The following is a 17,545-nucleotide window of genomic DNA, read 5'->3' as shown; positions in this document are numbered from 1 at the left end:
CTGTAACCACCTCAAAGCTCCATAGTTCCCCTGTGTCATCATGCACACTTGCACACCATTCAAAACAAGAGGCAGGACAGACATAAAATGCACGTGAGTTCACATTAGGAAATGCTTCTCAAAAATGTCTTTAGTGGGGTTCCAGGGCAAAGTAACATTTTAGAGGACCTTTAGCTGTGACTGAACTCTATCTTCTAGCAGCCTTCTTTTTTCTTTAACTGAAGTTTGTGTCAGCAAAGCGCTGGTATAAAACTGGCAGCTCACAGTCAAGGGGAGAAATGTTTGATCTATAGACACATGGATGCCCAAGTAGCAGTGATTGGACCAAGAGGCTAAGGGGCAAATTTACTAAAGGGCAAAGTGACTAACGCGGGCGAAAATTCGCCAACGGTCACTGGCGTAACTCCGCTAGCAAAGGAGATAGATTCTAGCAGTACTTCACTCCCTAACGCCTGGCGAATTTGCCCTCTGGCGAATGGATGTAACTACACAAATTCACTTAAATGCGGAGTTTATTGAACGTTACCTCTTGCGCCAGACTTGCCTTTACCACCTCAGACCAGGCAAAGTGCAATAGATTAGATAGGAGTTCCTAAAAAAATGTTAAAAAAATGCTAGCGTCTTTTCCTTTTTCAGGGTGGTAGACTGAAAAAGAGCGTAAATTTTTTGTTGGGGTAACCGGCTTCCCCCTACATTTCCTAACATACAGCACATAAACTATACACTGGGCTCATGTGTAGGGCAATATAACAACTTAATTTTATTTTATTAAGGTTTCCCGGGCTTGTGAAGTGTAATGTATTTGCTGCAACATATACGTCCATTCAACTTTAACTTCCCGCCATATGCAAGTTAAGCAACACTAGTGCAACTTCTGTTTGCTTGGCGCAGTAACGCTAGCGCAACTTCGCCTGGACGCAACTTCTGATTTTAGTGAATTAGCATTGTCCTGGCGAATCTACGCCTGGCGAAGTGTTGCGCTGTGAGTGAAGCCATCGCTGGCGAATTTTCGGAAGTTAATGAATTTGCCCGTAAGAGTGACCTCAGTTTTGGAGTTAGCTGATGGCCTGATTAACGTACTTAATTCACTCATCTATCAGTCAAATTTAGTTGCATTACAGGATGATTGGTAAAATGGATCATGGGATGGGAAAACTAATACTTGAATTGCATCTGCGCACCTTTGGCCAACAATACTCTTGTCATCTGACCCACTATTCCTACCAGACACATCCACACTTCCTTTATAGAGCTTTTCTTAACACTTCACCAGGTTCTACTGCATTGCTCACTGAATATAATATAAGCAAACCCTGCAAAAACTGTGTGCAAACCCTACTATTATCTGTGGGGTGTATTTTACCTTTAAGTTGGGACATTCTACCTTCATAAACTGCATTGTGTCCCCTTGTTTCTGAAATATTTACATAACTATTCCAGCCTGGTTATTATCATATGCATCATCAGTAGAGAGACACAGTGAAATGATTCTAAATAAAGGATGCATCAGAAAACAAAGAATGGTTTCTTAGCAATTCTTACTCTTTACTAAAGCAAGCTGTGTTCTGAAGCTACATTTGCTATGACTCACTTCTTTCCTGTTTAGAATGTGAGCACCCAATCTGCTTTTCTGCATCCTGGCAACATCATTTAATTGTTTTGTGGCCAAATATTTGCTCAGCTTCTCACTGCTGTTACTTGAAAAGTCCAAAAGCTGTCACATAACGTAAATGTGTGACACCAATGTGCCAGTGTTCATAGCAATATTTATTGTATAATGTTTAATTTATGATTGTAGTCTAAATAATTCTGGAGCTTAGTAGAAATCATCTTTCTGTCTTCTCAAATATGAAGAAGAAATATATACATACTGCTCTTTTTGCAAGCATACCTGGCTTCAAGTAAATGTTTGCTTATAACATATGCTATTTTGGGCCAAGAATGCAACTTTTGCTTACTCTGGTAGAATAGCAGATAGTTGAAAATGACTAGCATGTACGGAAGTGTTTGCTGTATGGATTTTCTTTAGACACTTGTGCAAAGTATACCCGATTCTCATCTAACTGACACAGGTATGGGATCTGTTATCCAGATTGCTCAGGATCTGGGTGTTTCCAGATAAGGGTTTTTTTTGGCAATGTGGCTCTCCATATGTCAGGTCTACTAACAAAAAAAAATGTAAACATTAAATAAGCCAAATATGTCGTATGCAGCTTAATGTTTAAATATTGTATAGAATTTTTTTTTAATTTTAATTGTTTGCTTAAAGAGGAGATGTCATTCCTGTTTTTCTGGAGATCGCCTTTCCAGATAAGAGTTCCCATACCTGTATATCCAAGAATGAATAGATTGGTGATGCTAACGCAACTCAGATGGAGGAATAATAAAATCATGCAGTAATATGTTTGTTGATGCTTGTAGGTAAAAGGAAAGCAAGAACACGAGTTAAGACTGAAGTCGTTTGCTCCACCTTATGTAAGTATGTGAGCAATAATGATATTTCTGAAATTCCCAAGTCAGGCAAATCAGCTAATGTGTGTGTGAAAGAGCATTTTTATCATGCAATTCATGAAAATCCTGTTAAAATGATGGACTCCATTCAGATGTGTTGTATCTTGCTCTTTTTCCTTTCTATATACAGATTTTAGTGGGCTAAATAGGACAATGCTTTATTTTATTTCTTTTGGTCACAGATATTAATAAATATACAGTGGCATAATAAAGCTGACTAACAGAGTAACAAAACCTATTATATTTATTTGTGCAATAGCCTGATATTGTCTGTATGCCAAAGAGTTTGGTGAAACAAATGTGTTCTTGTGTTCTAACTTCTGCCACTTGAATACAAAAAAACAAATCACAGGAAAATATACTGCACAAAGAACAGTGAATATCCCCATAACCACAGGCCTAACAGTGGTCCCCAAACTTCTCAGGTCCATGACATTTGGGGGCCACAAATCTGCCTCCTTGACCATAGGATGACAGACACCTTGTTTGGTTATGCCATATCTGTTGTCCAGGCTCCCTGGTGGTAATCAGCACATTTTCTAAAGAGGTACAGGATAGGGGGAAGGTCTAAGGCACCCAAATGATATGGTTCAGGGGGGCAGGTGGGCCTGTGCAGTAAGCAGACTGATTATAAATTGGTAGGGGGTTAAGTTCCCCTTTAATATCTGTATCATTGTTATTTTCTTGATCTCTGAAAAACAAATATATTCCACAATAATGCACTTAATTCTTAATCATGCTGTATTTTTTTTTTTATTGAGTAAAAGTTATAAATATTTTTTCAAGGCTACGCAACCTGAATTGTATATACTTATGGGAGCAGAATATGAGGGAAGTACATACGGTTCATCCGTCATTTCTGATGAATATAATACATCGGACAGATCATCATCTAGGCTTGTCCAACAAAGCAACATCCAGTCAATAAGTCACCCATTTAGTGAAATAAGTGTTAAAGAGCCCATACCGTCTCGAGAAGAAAAGCAGGACATCACTTCTACATTTACCAGAAAAGAAGAAGACATAGTGAAAAGCTTGAATCTGTTTCATCTTGAAGAACAAAATCAGACCAAAGAGAAACATATTTTGCCTATGGGACAAGGTATACACATATATGGGACAGTTCAGTAATGCAGAAATATATAAGTGTAGGGTTGAGCAGAACAGGTGCTTTAAGTAATATTAAGTTGTGTATTGAAAAACTGGGGGAATGTTTTGGTGCTTTTGAAAACACATCTTAGACTACTCTGAATTTGCATTACACTGTTTAGCAAGCATAAAAATAAAAGTACTCTGGAACAGGAATTACATTCTGTCATTTTTCAGTTTGGAGTATAGAATTTACTGGCTGAAAGTCAATTGCAGTCGGCACCCAGATCCAGGGTTATATAGCTTAACTAAGAGACTGTTTACCACATACTTCCAGAGAGAAAAATTATATTTTTTGTTACATACATACATCTTAACATTGAAAACAGGTATGAAACAATGCATTTGAATTTCTAGGAAGTGTTGATTGCCATTTTTAACAAGTGAGAAAATTTAAGGCCACTAATAGCAATACTCAGTATAAAATTAAATTCAGCCATTTTGACATCTCGTTGGAGCTGACTTGCTAAGGCGCTTCCTTATACCATGTACTTACCCATAGTAATTAATCAGATATTTGTTTTCATTTCCTATCTGGTAGTAGATCGAATGCAATACACTAATCAAAGCTGCATAGCTAAAATCAAAGTAGTAATTGACTCCTAGGGGCCCATTTACTTTGCTCAAGTGAAGGAATAGAAGAAAAAATCGACTACGACTTCGATTTCGAATCGAACGATTCAAACTAAAAATTGTTCGACCATTCGATAGTCGAAGTACTGTCTCTTTAAAAAAAACTTCGACCCCCTACTTTGCCACGGAAAACCTACCGAGGTGCAATGTTAGCCTATGGGGAAGGTCCCCATAGGCTTTCCAACAATTTTTTGATAGAAGAAAAATCGTTCGATCAATGGATTAAAATCCTTCAAATCTAACGATTTGAAGGATATAATCGTTCGTTCGATCGAACTATTTGCGGTAAACCCTTAGACTTCGATATTCGAAGTTGAAGGATTTACATTCGACAGTCGAATATCGAGGGTTAATTGGACCATATGTAAATCTGCCCCCTAGTGTAGTTGAACTGGAAGCACGGTACATGTGTATAAATTAAAACATAACACAGGCTGAATTATATTTAAGTACTCTCAGGTTGCAGAGAGGCATATTAAACTGCAATGCTTATATAACCTCTTTGAGTAACAATATCAATTTCTATTCCTACCCATTGGTATTATGGTATTATGGTTTATTTATAATATGCCGCAATAGTACTGTTGTATTTTACAAAAATGACAACAATTAATAACAGCTATTGTATCATATTATATATTTTTGTTTTATGTAAAAAAAAAAGACAAAAAAAGTCACAAGAGCTTACCGTCTAAAACTCACCAAAGAATTGTATTTCAATGCCAACTGGTGACCAACAGCGTCACTGTTGCAGATACAAGTATGGGATCTGTTATCTGGAAACCCGTTATCCAGAAAGCTCTGATATGGATATTCTGTCTCCCATAGACTCCATTTTATCTAAATAATCCAATTTTTCTTTAAATTATTTCCTTTTTCTCTGTAATAAAAAAACACACTTGATCCAAACTAAGATATAATTATTCCTTATTGGAAGCAAACACAGCCTATTGGGTACATCATTTTCTAGTAGACGTAAGGTATAATAAACCCCAGGTCCCTAGCATTCTAGATAACAGGTCCCATATTTGTACAAATAATCTTCTACAAGGCATACAAAGATGTTAGCATGACATTTATATATTTGTTGTCATTTTGTGTTATACTGTCCTTCTACTGTGCTTATACTGTTCTCCATATACTGTAACTCACTTAAGTTCTTATATCTAATATGTATGTAGGAAAGATGCCAACAGCTGCTAGTAAAATCACAGAACATGATACGGATGCAAAAAATAGCAAAGGAAGAAACACAACAAGGGATTCTGGTATTCCTGAATCACTTGGTGGAAGAGAAACTGATCACTTGCAGACGAACAGGTATAAGGAATTGTAAGTGATGTTTATAATTGAGATGACCAGTCCTGAAAATAAGCTTTTATTCTTTTCATGCAGTTAAAGGGTATATTCTCACATCTGGAACATTCATGTTTCTTTGTTTTCTAATATATCAGAGGAAAAAAACTAATTTTTGCACAAAAGTAAAAAAAGAAAACAAGTGTTTATAAATGTAATATGTATGTAATAGTTTATGAGTAAATACATATCACAAAGCAAGCGTTCTGGACTCTGGGGCCCCCGGGATGAACCTTTACAAAATTAAGCTAAAAGTATACACACAAAGCACTATTGTTTTATATACATGAAAACATAAAATACATCTTTCATATTTAAAAACTGCAACAAAAAAAAAAGCCCACAAACAAAAACACAATAAACCAAAGGAACATGGAAACACTAGTTGAAAACACTTCTGTTGTCCAGAGAGAGAATTGAAGATCTGGTAATTTAAAATTATAAAATATTCTGACTCAATTAAAACAGGAGAAATGTAGGTCTGGGTTTTAGGTCGTTTTTATGAGTTTTTCTAGCTTGTCACCTTATCAAAACAACTAATTAACACCACAGATCTTTCACACTATTAATTACAGCAGTCTAGAACACCTCTTTTATGTTGTGCAAAAAATGGCTCAAATATATGGCACTGTCAGCCTTTTTATCCATTTGCACTTGGCAAACATAATGTAGACAGTATTGGACGCAGCACCAGTGAATTGGAATTGTGGGAATACTGTTGATTTTCCAAAAGACAACAGTACAGGGACACTGTTCCATGTACCTTCACCAGTGGCATATATTGTCTGCCTTTGCCATCCCTGGTAAAGTAATACCTGAAGGAAAAGGTTTGATTTGCCTTGTAGCAGAAATGGTCTTCTCAAGCATCTAGCAAAGATCGCTGTTCATTGGGGAGGTTTGAATGAGGGTTTGTGACCAGTATGCTCTCTGTGCTAATATGATAATGAATTAATGAAAACAGCTGCATTGAATACATTCCCAAATACATTACACAAATATCTTTGCATTGAAAATTTTTCTTTTTAGGATGACTTTTAATGCTAATGATATCTTTTCATCTATTTATCTTATAGCCTAGAACAGCTTCTACCTTCAGATTCTACCAAGAGCCACAGTGAAAAAAGGAATGACCAGGTAACACATTTCAGTAACTATTAACATTATACAACCTTTACATTGCTAAAAGTGGCACTGCAAAAATGCAATTTGTGATCTATATTTGTCATATCTGTTAAAAACAAAAAAAACAAATGAAAAGGCTGTTGTTTGTATTTGGAAGCAGTATACTGTGGATAAAACCTTAAATCCTTTAATTTGAAATTTATAGTACTGTATCTCGACCGTTTGCAGTAAAAAGGGGGAACAAGACTTGGAAGAGATAAATGCACAGATTCTGAAGGCAACAGATAGACACTTGAATGACACACAAAGAACCAGTGCCAGTGGATATGTGCATCTGTCCTAATTTGCAAAATTGTAGGAGTTGGTCATGAGGGTTGGGTCAATTCGAGAAAAAGAAATGTTGCATTTTACAAACAGCTTGGCTCTATTCTTTGTGGATTATTTGGAAAATTCAGTGAATAATGAAAGATTAAGGTTGTAAAGAAAAGGTGTTAACGGCGTTCTTAAACAATAGCCTTCGCTCCATCAGACATTTGAGGATTGGCCTGCTTTTTATTTTAAAAATAATCAAAAAAATGCAAAATTAATATGCTAAATCTCAAATTTCAAATACAATAGATTTTGTTCTGTCCAAGTTACATTTCGTTACAGCCTCCTTTTTAACTGTAACCCAGAGTAATGGTATCTTGGTAGCTTCTAAAGTTGCTAAAGACATTCTCTCCTTTAGTAATATGATTTCTGAAGTCAAAAAATGCTAAAATGTCAGTATTTCCGATTATGGTCTGGAATTTAATGAGATTCTTCTGACAAATGCATATGTGTAAACTTGCCAGGTTTGGTCTATATATTGCATCTCTCTGTATATTTTGCACATCTGATGATATGTGTTTACAGTTTGGTGATAATTCCTTTAGACCTCTACTGGAACCTGCACAGTACCATGCTCCTCCATCCCCTCCACCCCTGCTGGCTTTTCCTACAGTCAAAGCTCCAGTACCCAAGGCTGCAACACAAAGTAGGTTTCAGTAAGTTCTGAGAAATACTGTGTCTGTAATATTTTATTTTATTTCTTTATTTTTAAAGTACTGCATCAACATGTTTCATAGCCATCTACAATATGTATGCCATGCATTCGAATGAACTGCGGGGTTGGGGGCTGGAAGTGTGAAGTAAGAATAGGTTTCTAGCAATTTATATGGAAACTGGGAAGGGTCAAAATTGATGTAATGAGGACTATAACAATGAAGTTGAAATAAAAACGGGCATATACTTCTCTCAAAAGATGGACTTTAAAGTAATTGTTCAGTATAAAAATAAAAACTGGGTAAATAGATAGGCTGTGCAAAATAAAAAAATGTTTATAACATAGTTATTTAGCCAAATGTAATGTATAAAGGCTGGTGTGACTGGATGTCTAGCATAATAGCCAGAACATTACTTCTTGCTTTGTAGCTCTCTTGGTTTCCACTTGGTTACTAGGCAGTAACCAATCAGTGACTTGAGGAGGGGCCACATGGGTCATAGCTGTTGCTTTTGTGTTTGAACTGCATGCTGAGGATCAATTGCAAACTCACTGAACAGTTATGTCCCATGTGGCCCCCCTTCAAGTCGCTGACCAACTCAGAGTTATAGAGTTGAAAAGCAGGAAGTAGTGTTCTGTTATGTTATGTTAGAGATCCAGTCACTCCAGCCTTAATACATTACATTTTTGTCTAACTAACTCTATTAGAAATATTTTTTATTTTGTACAGCCTATCTATTTACCCAGTTTTTATTTTTACACTGAACTGTTCCTTTAAAGGAATACTTTAAAGGAACTGTTCAGTGTAAAAATAAAAAAAAATAGAAACTGGGTAAATAGGCTGTCTATAAAGGCTGGAGTGACTGGATGTCTAACAGACCAAAACACAACTTCCTGCTTTTCAGCTCTCTAACGCTGAGTTAGTCAGCGAATTTAGGGGGGGCCACATGGGACATAACTGTTCAGTGAGTTTGCAATTGATCCTTTGCCTGCAGTCCAGATTCAAAACCAACATTTATGACTCATGTGGTCCCCCCTTAAGTCACTGATTGGTTACTGCCTGTTGACCAATCATTAGAAACCAAGAGAGTGGCAAAGCAGGAAGTAGTGTTCTGACTATTATGTTACACATCCAGTCACCCCAGCCTTTATACATTACATTTTTGGATAACTAACTACTATTAGAAACAATTTTTACTTTGCAGAGCCTATCTATTCACCCAGTTTTTATTATATTATTATTATTTATACTGAACAAGTCCTTTAACGTCTTACACATGGGTATAGACGAGTTGAGAAAAGAGTTGGCAAAGAGGTAACATTGTTTCTCCAAAGTAAATAGTAACATCCCTAACAATAATATGAATCACTAATGAGAGTGTTACTTTCAATCCTATGGTGAAATTGCCTCTAAAAACTAGAAAATGTATCTTGGGATTCTGTAAAGAGAGAGTGGAGAAAACAAGTAGATTGGATTTTTTTTAATAAAGGAATGACCAGTATGGGGTGGATGAAATACTTCATAAGAGTAGGTGGGAAAGCAGGATATTTCTATCTCCATCTATTCATTCACAGGGCAGTGTTGTACCATTCCTTTATTACTGTGCTTGGTACAAGTCATATCTAAAACATCTCTGCTATTTTATTTTAGTGCCATAGACAAAGTCATGTAACTCTCTCTCTCTCTCTCTTTGTATAGAGGTATCTCTGATCCAACAGCTGAACCAACTTAAAGATGAAAGAATGCAAATGGAGAAAACTAGGGAAGAGCTGGTCAGGAAAGCAAAGACTCTGATTGAACAATACAAACTAAAGAGATACCAAGGTATTGATATACGATCTATATCCGAATGATACTCACAATAATTTTGTGAAAACAACATATACTTTATACAGATCTCTCTCAGTAAGCTACAGGTATCTGCAGATACAATATGTCCACTGTTTGCCATTTCTAGCTGTTCATGGCTTCACTTATGTCAAGCCATGTCCTCTTGGCTACACCCTCTAAAAGTGACTTATTGCTTAGCCCATTTCTAAACAACCCTGACAGAATGTAGAGTTGGAAATTATTGCAAGATACAGACTGTGATAAGTAATTAAGGTAGAATGCTGACCTCCAGTTTTCCAAATGGCCAAATAATAAATGTAATTCTTAATAGGTCTGATAAAATAGGTAATTTATATTAAATACAGCTTCAAAATTCTTGATTGTGATACTTGTGGTGATAATTACCTGAAACTCAAATTAGGAGTGTTATCTCTATACTGCACATAAACTTATGATCTAATAATATATTACAGATACATTTGCCTTTTAATGTCTCTCAAAATTAGTGTTTTCGTTTAAGACCAACAGTCAATTTTTGCTCATTGTTATTTTAGCTCGAAATTCCTGGAAAAAGAAATATTTTGAAAGAAAAAAAGTCACATCAATGCTTGAGGAGACTCTTATCAAGCAGCGTAATGACTTGGAGGTATACTACAAAAAACTAATGGTACAACTTGCTGCCCGAGATAGCAGAAAGCATTCCAAAGCCCCAGCATTAGCTACTAATTCAAAGGTATGGCATGCAATTCATATAGAACGAACCATGTTCATTAAACTCTGTATAGTGGATTTCCTTGCATATTTCTATATAAATGCACACTTTTCTTTTCATGAACTTCAGGACATTGACACCATTATTGTTAACATTTAGTTTAATAGAGAATCAATCCCGCAAAAGTACAGCTATAGAGCAGATTTTACCAGATGAGAGAGTAGCTGTATGCCCCCTGTCCCAGCCATCCTGGTATTTGGAGTGTTCCAGAATGGGGATCCATACCTTTATGTTTTTAACCAGCTAGATGGCATTTCTATATTTCATGGAAATATAGAAATGCAGTGACAAGATTATAGACACCAGTAACAATTAAGAAAAAAAAGAAAAATACCAGTCCTGATATATTTAGACCATGCATACTGAGGTTTTGTAGCATAAAATGCAAAAATGTTTTTATTTACTTTAGCTAAATATGGTATGGTGTCTTTGTTTGGTTTGGAAAGATGTATAATATATTCGAAAAAAACTTTAGCCATTCAAGTGTATGCCTAGTACATGTATTTGCTGTGGAACCAGGAATTAATGTGTATTTAGTTTTCTTTTTTTCAAAACCCCTGAAAAAAAAACTAACCTCAGCAGAGTCTACCATATGCTAGACTTGGTCTATTGTCAGACCAGCTTATCTCCTCACATATGGAAACACTTTTCCTTGGCCTGTGGCTACTCCCTGGAAATGTTCTGGTGGACATTCTTTTTTAAAATACAATTATGGGCTAGTGTTATAGTGTGCTTTTTCAGTAGACATTGATGGGATACTTTCAGCTTCTCTTAATAGCAATAACTTAAAGCAACATGTCATGATCACATTCTAGCATTACAAGTGTTGATTGGTTCATATATTCCCACACTGCCACCTACAGTACACCAATGTCAGAGGAATGTGAGCCTTTATGAAAGGGAATTTTGCACATTGTGCCATGGTAAGTTGTAACCTAGTCCAAGGGTGCTACAGACTTGTTTGTATCATGGGAAATAATACTGACACATTTTTAAAAAATTATGTATACGTCATTTTCATTTTCAGATGTCCTAAAAATAAATTTTTTTGAATCAAGCGAAAGAAATTCAGATGGCAGTAACCATGATTTTATTTAATCCATTTTATTTGTATGTATGTATGTATAACTTAATTTGTAAGGCACTGTTAAGGAAACACAGCTCCATACAATGCATTAAAGTACAATATTAATAAAAGTACGATACATAAAAGTACACACAAGGAGGACAAATCACACTATAAATATAATAAATATACACAGAGCTCATACAAGGACACAGAGCTTAAGAGCTATGTTGTAAGAGACACAGTGGGAAGGAGGTCCCTGCCCCATAGAGCTTACAGTCTGGGTGAGTGGCTAACACACAGGCACAAATTGGAGGGGAAAAGTGCAAAAGGTGGAAAAGGTGAAGGCATTTTCCAATAGGTATCAGGACTAGAGTAATATTCTAGTGCTCCAAAAGGTAGACGCATCTGTGGAATGTAATAAAAGTGGCTAACAGAAAAACTGTGCAATGTGAAAAGTTATGCCTTTGCGCAAACAAATTTTGCTTTGCGCGAATTTAATAAAGCTTTTGCGAACACGGAAATTGTTTAGCAACCACTTCCGACAGTGGACGACCGTTTGAGAATTTTATAGTTAGCGTCAATGTGCAGTAAATGTACTAAAACTTCTTACTGAAAAAGTCATTATGTTTGCTCCAAAAGATTACGACACCTTCAAGCACTTCTTAAGAGTGCGCAATTACAATTCGCAATGCAATTACAGTTTAAGGTACAATATTATATTGCGAGATATGGATTTTTATTCTTATTGGTGTGAATTGTTTTGCTCTTTGTGACTTTAATTACATTCCCCCGTTTCTCCTTGAAGAGACTGAGATAGCACTCCTTATGGAGGAATTCAGGGATGGAATTTCAGAGGTAAGGAGCAGCAAGATAGAACGGTCTGAGGCGAGAGTTGGCAGTGGATGTGGATGGTATGAAAAGAAGGTGGCTTTGAGAGTAGAGAACATGGCAAGGAATGTATATTGAGACAAGTGAAGAATGTAGTGAGGAGCAGAGGAGTGAAGGGGTTTGAATGTTTTAGCAGGATTTTATATGCTATAATTTGCTTAAAGAGATACTGACACCAGAAAATGAACCTTTTTTTTACATCTACCATAAAATGTATGAGCCTGGTTTTGACAAACCAGTGTTAGTGTTAGTTCAGCTTCAGGCCTTGTTTCCAGGGCATTAATCGGTGCACTGTATGATTCAGGTAAACTGCACAGAAGTATGGCTGATATGTGGCTGTCTTTTATATCCTCTCCAATTGCCTGGAGTTGTGCCACAACCTGCAACAATGCATTTATATGCTCCTGCATGTCTTTTCCTGAACCTAGTCTCTGGTATAGTCTGGTATAGTTTCCTTAGCAGGAATAGTTTGCTGGATCTTTCATGCAGTTTTTGCAATGCATCCCATATGCATTTAGCAGTATTCTGATGCCTTATATGAATAAGCTGTTCATCTTCCACTAACAGACTTATTGTTGCCCGTGTCTGTCTGTTTTTCTTATCCCATTACTGGTGGTTAACATCTGGTCTATCTGTAGTTATAACTTCCCACAAGTCATCTCTGGATAGCAGCATTCCTACTTTAAACTTCCACAGTTGATAATTCTCATTATTCAGTTTAGCCACTGCTCGTTTAAGTTCTGAGCTGCTAGCCATGTCTGCCTCACTTCCTTGACTGTATAAAGCTGTGATTCTCTACTTGTGCTTTGTAATTTCCAGTACCTCTGGAAGATTCCTTGTGCCAATCTGTTCACTGAGTTGGATTGTGCCTGGGCCCATAACCTGTTGGCACAGGTGGTCTTTATGATGTTCACGCAGGGACTCAGCACAGCAACTTGGGAAAGGATTTACTTGTAAATCAATCAGGGATAATACAGAACACATTTAACAGTGTGGAAGATCAAGGACAATATGAGAAACAGAAACAACAGAGTGCAGTAATACAACAGCAAAGATCATTGCAATCATACATTAACAATATTCACAGTGCCACCTTGTGACCATTTTAATACTCCAGTGTTTAAGCAAGAATACTGTTGCATGCATTCCAACAGTTATTGCTACTTTTTATAACTCATATTTCTATTTAGTCCATCCCCTATTCATAATCCAGTGCCTTATTCAAATTATACATGGTTACTAGGATAGTTTGGACCCTAGCAACCAGATTGCTGAGATTGCAAACTGGAAAGCTGCTGAATAAAAAGCTAAATAGCTCAAAACCATTATTAATAAAAAAACAAACAAATACAAATTGTGTCAGAATATCACTCTCTACATCAGTGATCCCCAACCAGTAGCTCATGAGTAACATGTTGCTCTCCAACCGCTTGGATGTTGCTCCCAGTGGCCTCAAAGCAGATGCTTAATTTTGAATTCCTGGCTTGGAGGCAAATTTTGGTTTAAAAAAAAAATGAGGTACACTGCCAAACAGAGCCTGAATGTAGATTGACAATCAACATAGGGGCTACCAAATGGCCAATCACAGCCCTTATTTGGCACCCCAAGAACATTTTTCATGCTAGTGTTGCTCCCCAACTCCTTTTTCTTCTGAATGTTGCTCACGGGTTCAAAAGGTTGGGGATCCCTGCTCTACATACTACAAATTAATTTAAAAGTGAACAACCCCTTTAACAGGCAGCCATTTAATCCATTTATTTTATTAGTTAATCTATAGAAAACCAAACTAAATTATATCAAATATATTTTAGAGTGAAGATAATTCTGATTAGCACAATTAGCCCAGGGAAAATATATGTTTTTTGTGCTTTCAATGCTATACAAGTCATTTTAGCAATAATTTGTCTCTCTTCCTAGAATTCTGTCATAATGTCAATAACCACAAAACAGCATGAACTTGGTCAACTGAAACGCAAAGTAGAGAATGCAAGGATCAAGCTTCTGATTGAAATCAAGGTAATTTGATTTTCCTCCAGGAAAAATGTGTGCAGGTATAATAACCAGCAATTGTTATTAACCTGTACTTCATTTTGTATTTTCAGATGAGGAAACAAGCATCGTCTGAACTGAATGTTCTCAAAGCAGAGCTGGCACAGAAGAAGGCCCAGTCATCATTAAACACCCCACCAGTTTTTGCCCATTGAACTAGCAATCTGAAGCTTAGTCCAGAGTATTACCCAGAACAATATGGGGCAGATATATCAAGGGTCAAATTGAAAATTAGAAATTTTTAAAGGGGACCCGTCACACAAAAAAATAATTTCAAATCCTGTTTTATCATGCTAGTCAAGCAAAATGAACTTTAATTACACTGTAAAATGTATTTGAATCTTGTTTCCTTCCATCAGGGAATTCATAATTATAGCAAGCAGGCAGGAGCCATTTTGTGGACACTGTTACTAAGACAAGCCTTGTATCATCTCAGAATCTTGTTTGTGCACCAGAATGGGGGACCTGATGTCCATCCCCATGCCCTGGCTACACAATTAAATAGTGAAGAGAACAAGGGGAATGTGTGGAGAGCAGTGACATCTAGGAATGGAAAGTGAAAGTAATTGGCTGCCCCGTCTCTATGCCTAATGCATAGAGGAGGCACAGGCAATATTATACTGACAGCAGAGATTTTTAAATGCGTTTACAACAGCTATGAATGCTTAAACTAAAAAAATTATTTGGGTTTCATGTTAAATGTGAAAAGGACTTTTATTATACAGGTTTTTAATGTCTGGGTGACAGGTCCACTTTACATTTGAATTTCGAGTTTATTTTAGTGTAATTTAAAATTCGAATTTTGAAATTTATAATGAACCGTCCCTTTAAGAAATTTAATTCAAATATTCACCATCTAAAACCTTTGTTTTAGCCTATGGGGGGCCTCCTACAATCAATTTGGAGTCATTTAGTGGACTTTTGGGAAAAAAAACTCAAATCAAATTTGATTGAATTAGATTCAAATCAATTAAAATTTGCAGCTCGATCCTATTAAAAAATATTTTTTTAATAAATTTCTATTGGTCATTTGTTTCAGAATTTCGAGTTTATGGGAGTTGATGGGAATTTTTAGAAACTCGCATAAACTGGAAATTCGACCCATGATAAATCTGCCCCTAGCGACCGAGATTCTGCTTATAAAGTTCCAAGTCTGCACTAAACTGTATGGAGCCGGAGATGACAATATATGGAACTTACTGGTCTTTTCTGTAAATTTATGTTTAATATGGTAGCTGTCGGTGTTTTTCTATTTATAACATATGTATATAAGGATGTAAGATTTATATTATAGTAAGTCTGTTTTTTAAAAACGTAACTATAAATGTAAAATTTACTTTAATTTTTCTTAACACAGATGAACTGAGTCAAAACAAATGATAAAAATGGCATTTTCTATAAATTTTCTCTCTAGTTTATTGTAAAGCAAAACAGGAGAAGGCAATTTCCAGCAGTTACGTGATCCCACCAGCCAGTCACACTGCCACCAAAGCGAAGGTATTGTTAGCAGATTATTCACTTGCAGGTAATATCAGTTTTCTGAGGTGACAATCAATCAATTGCTGTACATTTCCAATCAATCTTGTATCTATGTATTTAAACAAAACCCCCATCTTGCCTATTACCGGTATGCTAAATGGAGCATAAGCCAAAGGGACACATTACATTTTCTCTCCACCTCCTCTCTCACCTGATTTTAGTCAGAAAATACTCTCTCAAGTGCCATACACCTTGGCTCATGCATATTCCCCACCAGTATATTTCATTAGTGAAATGCTCAAAACACCACCCGTGCCACCTGTCATTCATGTGAATGGAAACTGTCCACATTTGCATTTTTGGGCAGAAACCCACCTGTTGAAAACATTGGCAGGCAGATTCCATTTATAACAATTCCATTTATAAATATGAGTTCTTAAAAAAATTGTTGAAAATTTTTCTAAGTCCCAAAATCCTTTTTTCAGGGTGATAGGCTGCAAAAGAGAATAACCGGCTTCCCCCCTAACATATGGCACATAAACTATACAGTGGGCTCATGTGTAGGGCATTATAACAACTTTATTTTATTTTATTAAGCTTCCCTGTGCTTGTGTAGTGTAATGTATTGGCTACAACATATAAGTCCATTCAAATTTAACTTACCGCGGTATGCCAATTAGGCAACGCTAGCGCAACTTTGCTTGGCGCAGTAATGCTAGCGCAACTTCGCCAGCGTTCGGCACCCTGGACGCAACTTCGCATTTTAGTGAATTAGCATTGTCCTGGTGAAACTACTCCTGGCGAAGTGTTGCACTGTGAGCAAAGCCGTCGCTTTTGTATGAACTTTTTTTCAAAGTACAATATTTCAGTGCAAATAACAACCTAAAAAAATCCCCAGATATATATATTCGAGGTATGGTCAGCACTCATTTTACGAAGATTTTACATGACGACCATGCATGCACAATTTCAATAAACCAATAGAGTTCTGATCTGCACTGGGTTTCATGCAATAACCCGAGGATTTCATGGTTTTCGGGCAAAAAAAAATCAAAACAATTGATACGATTTGAATTTTTCATGATATTTCAAGTTTTTTCCCGCACGGGAATTTTCGGGAAAATGTATTGATAAGGGATTCTCAGGTGCCCCCAATCATGTGACTGTAGTTACTGTTTACTGCTGCACTGCACGTTGGAGTGGCTGTGAAGGTTCTCATTCATCATTGGAGTGATATCACACCCCCGTACACAGCAATCCATCAGCAGAACAATGAGAAGGTAACAGGATAACGGCTCCCTGACACCTGCATTGCTAAAAATACTTCCTAGTGGTGGATATGAGAACAACACTCAATAATAAAAGTCCAGCTAACACGTTGCTACTCCTCCAGTTACATTGAGTAGGAAAAATAGTAGCTTATCTAAATGCAGTTCCATTGTGCAGTACTGGCTATTTCTGCAAGCACAGGTCTAGGCAAAATGACCTGAGATGGCTGCATACCCAGCAGTAGCCTAGAAGGGGGCTTTCAGATCTAGCCTAGGGGCCCCAAACGTCAATAATCCGCCACTGCATCACATTTACATTTACCTGGCAAAAAAGGGGGTTTTCATCTTCCAACACTTGTTTTTCAGTTCAGCTGTTTTCAAATACTTCAGCTAGTTT

The 17,545-nt window shown here is 36.7% G+C and overlaps 1 protein-coding gene across 5 annotated transcripts in view; it reads left to right on the top strand.

Annotated features, from left to right (window-relative positions):
* Nucleotides 1–14,718, top strand: part of LOC108715495 (spermatogenesis-associated protein 1) — a 29,516-nt gene extending 14,798 nt beyond the window's left edge. For 4 of the 5 annotated variants that reach the window (XM_018260698.2, XM_018260693.2, XM_018260697.2 and 1 more), the window contains 9 exons: nt 2,422–2,475; nt 3,298–3,613; nt 5,475–5,625; nt 6,723–6,783; nt 7,666–7,786; nt 9,492–9,617; nt 10,178–10,356; nt 14,270–14,368; nt 14,455–14,718. In XM_018260698.2, the coding sequence (XP_018116187.1) occupies nt 2,422–2,475; nt 3,298–3,613; nt 5,475–5,625; nt 6,723–6,783; nt 7,666–7,786; nt 9,492–9,617; nt 10,178–10,356; nt 14,270–14,368; nt 14,455–14,556 (1,209 nt within the window). In that variant the 3' untranslated portion in view covers nt 14,557–14,718. The remainder of the gene's footprint in view (nt 1–2,421; nt 2,476–3,297; nt 3,614–5,474; nt 5,626–6,722; nt 6,784–7,665; nt 7,787–9,491; nt 9,618–10,177; nt 10,357–14,269; nt 14,369–14,454) is intronic. The other variant, XM_018260694.2, reaches the window with a different exon arrangement.
* The last annotated feature ends 2,827 nt before the right edge of the window (nt 14,719–17,545 follow it).

This window comes from Xenopus laevis, chromosome 4S (assembly GCF_017654675.1).
Source record: "Xenopus laevis strain J_2021 chromosome 4S, Xenopus_laevis_v10.1, whole genome shotgun sequence".
NCBI classification, from domain to species: Eukaryota; Metazoa; Chordata; class Amphibia; order Anura; family Pipidae; genus Xenopus; species Xenopus laevis.
The sequence above is the reverse complement of the archived record's forward strand: the minus strand, read 5'-3'. Positions and strand labels throughout refer to the sequence as shown.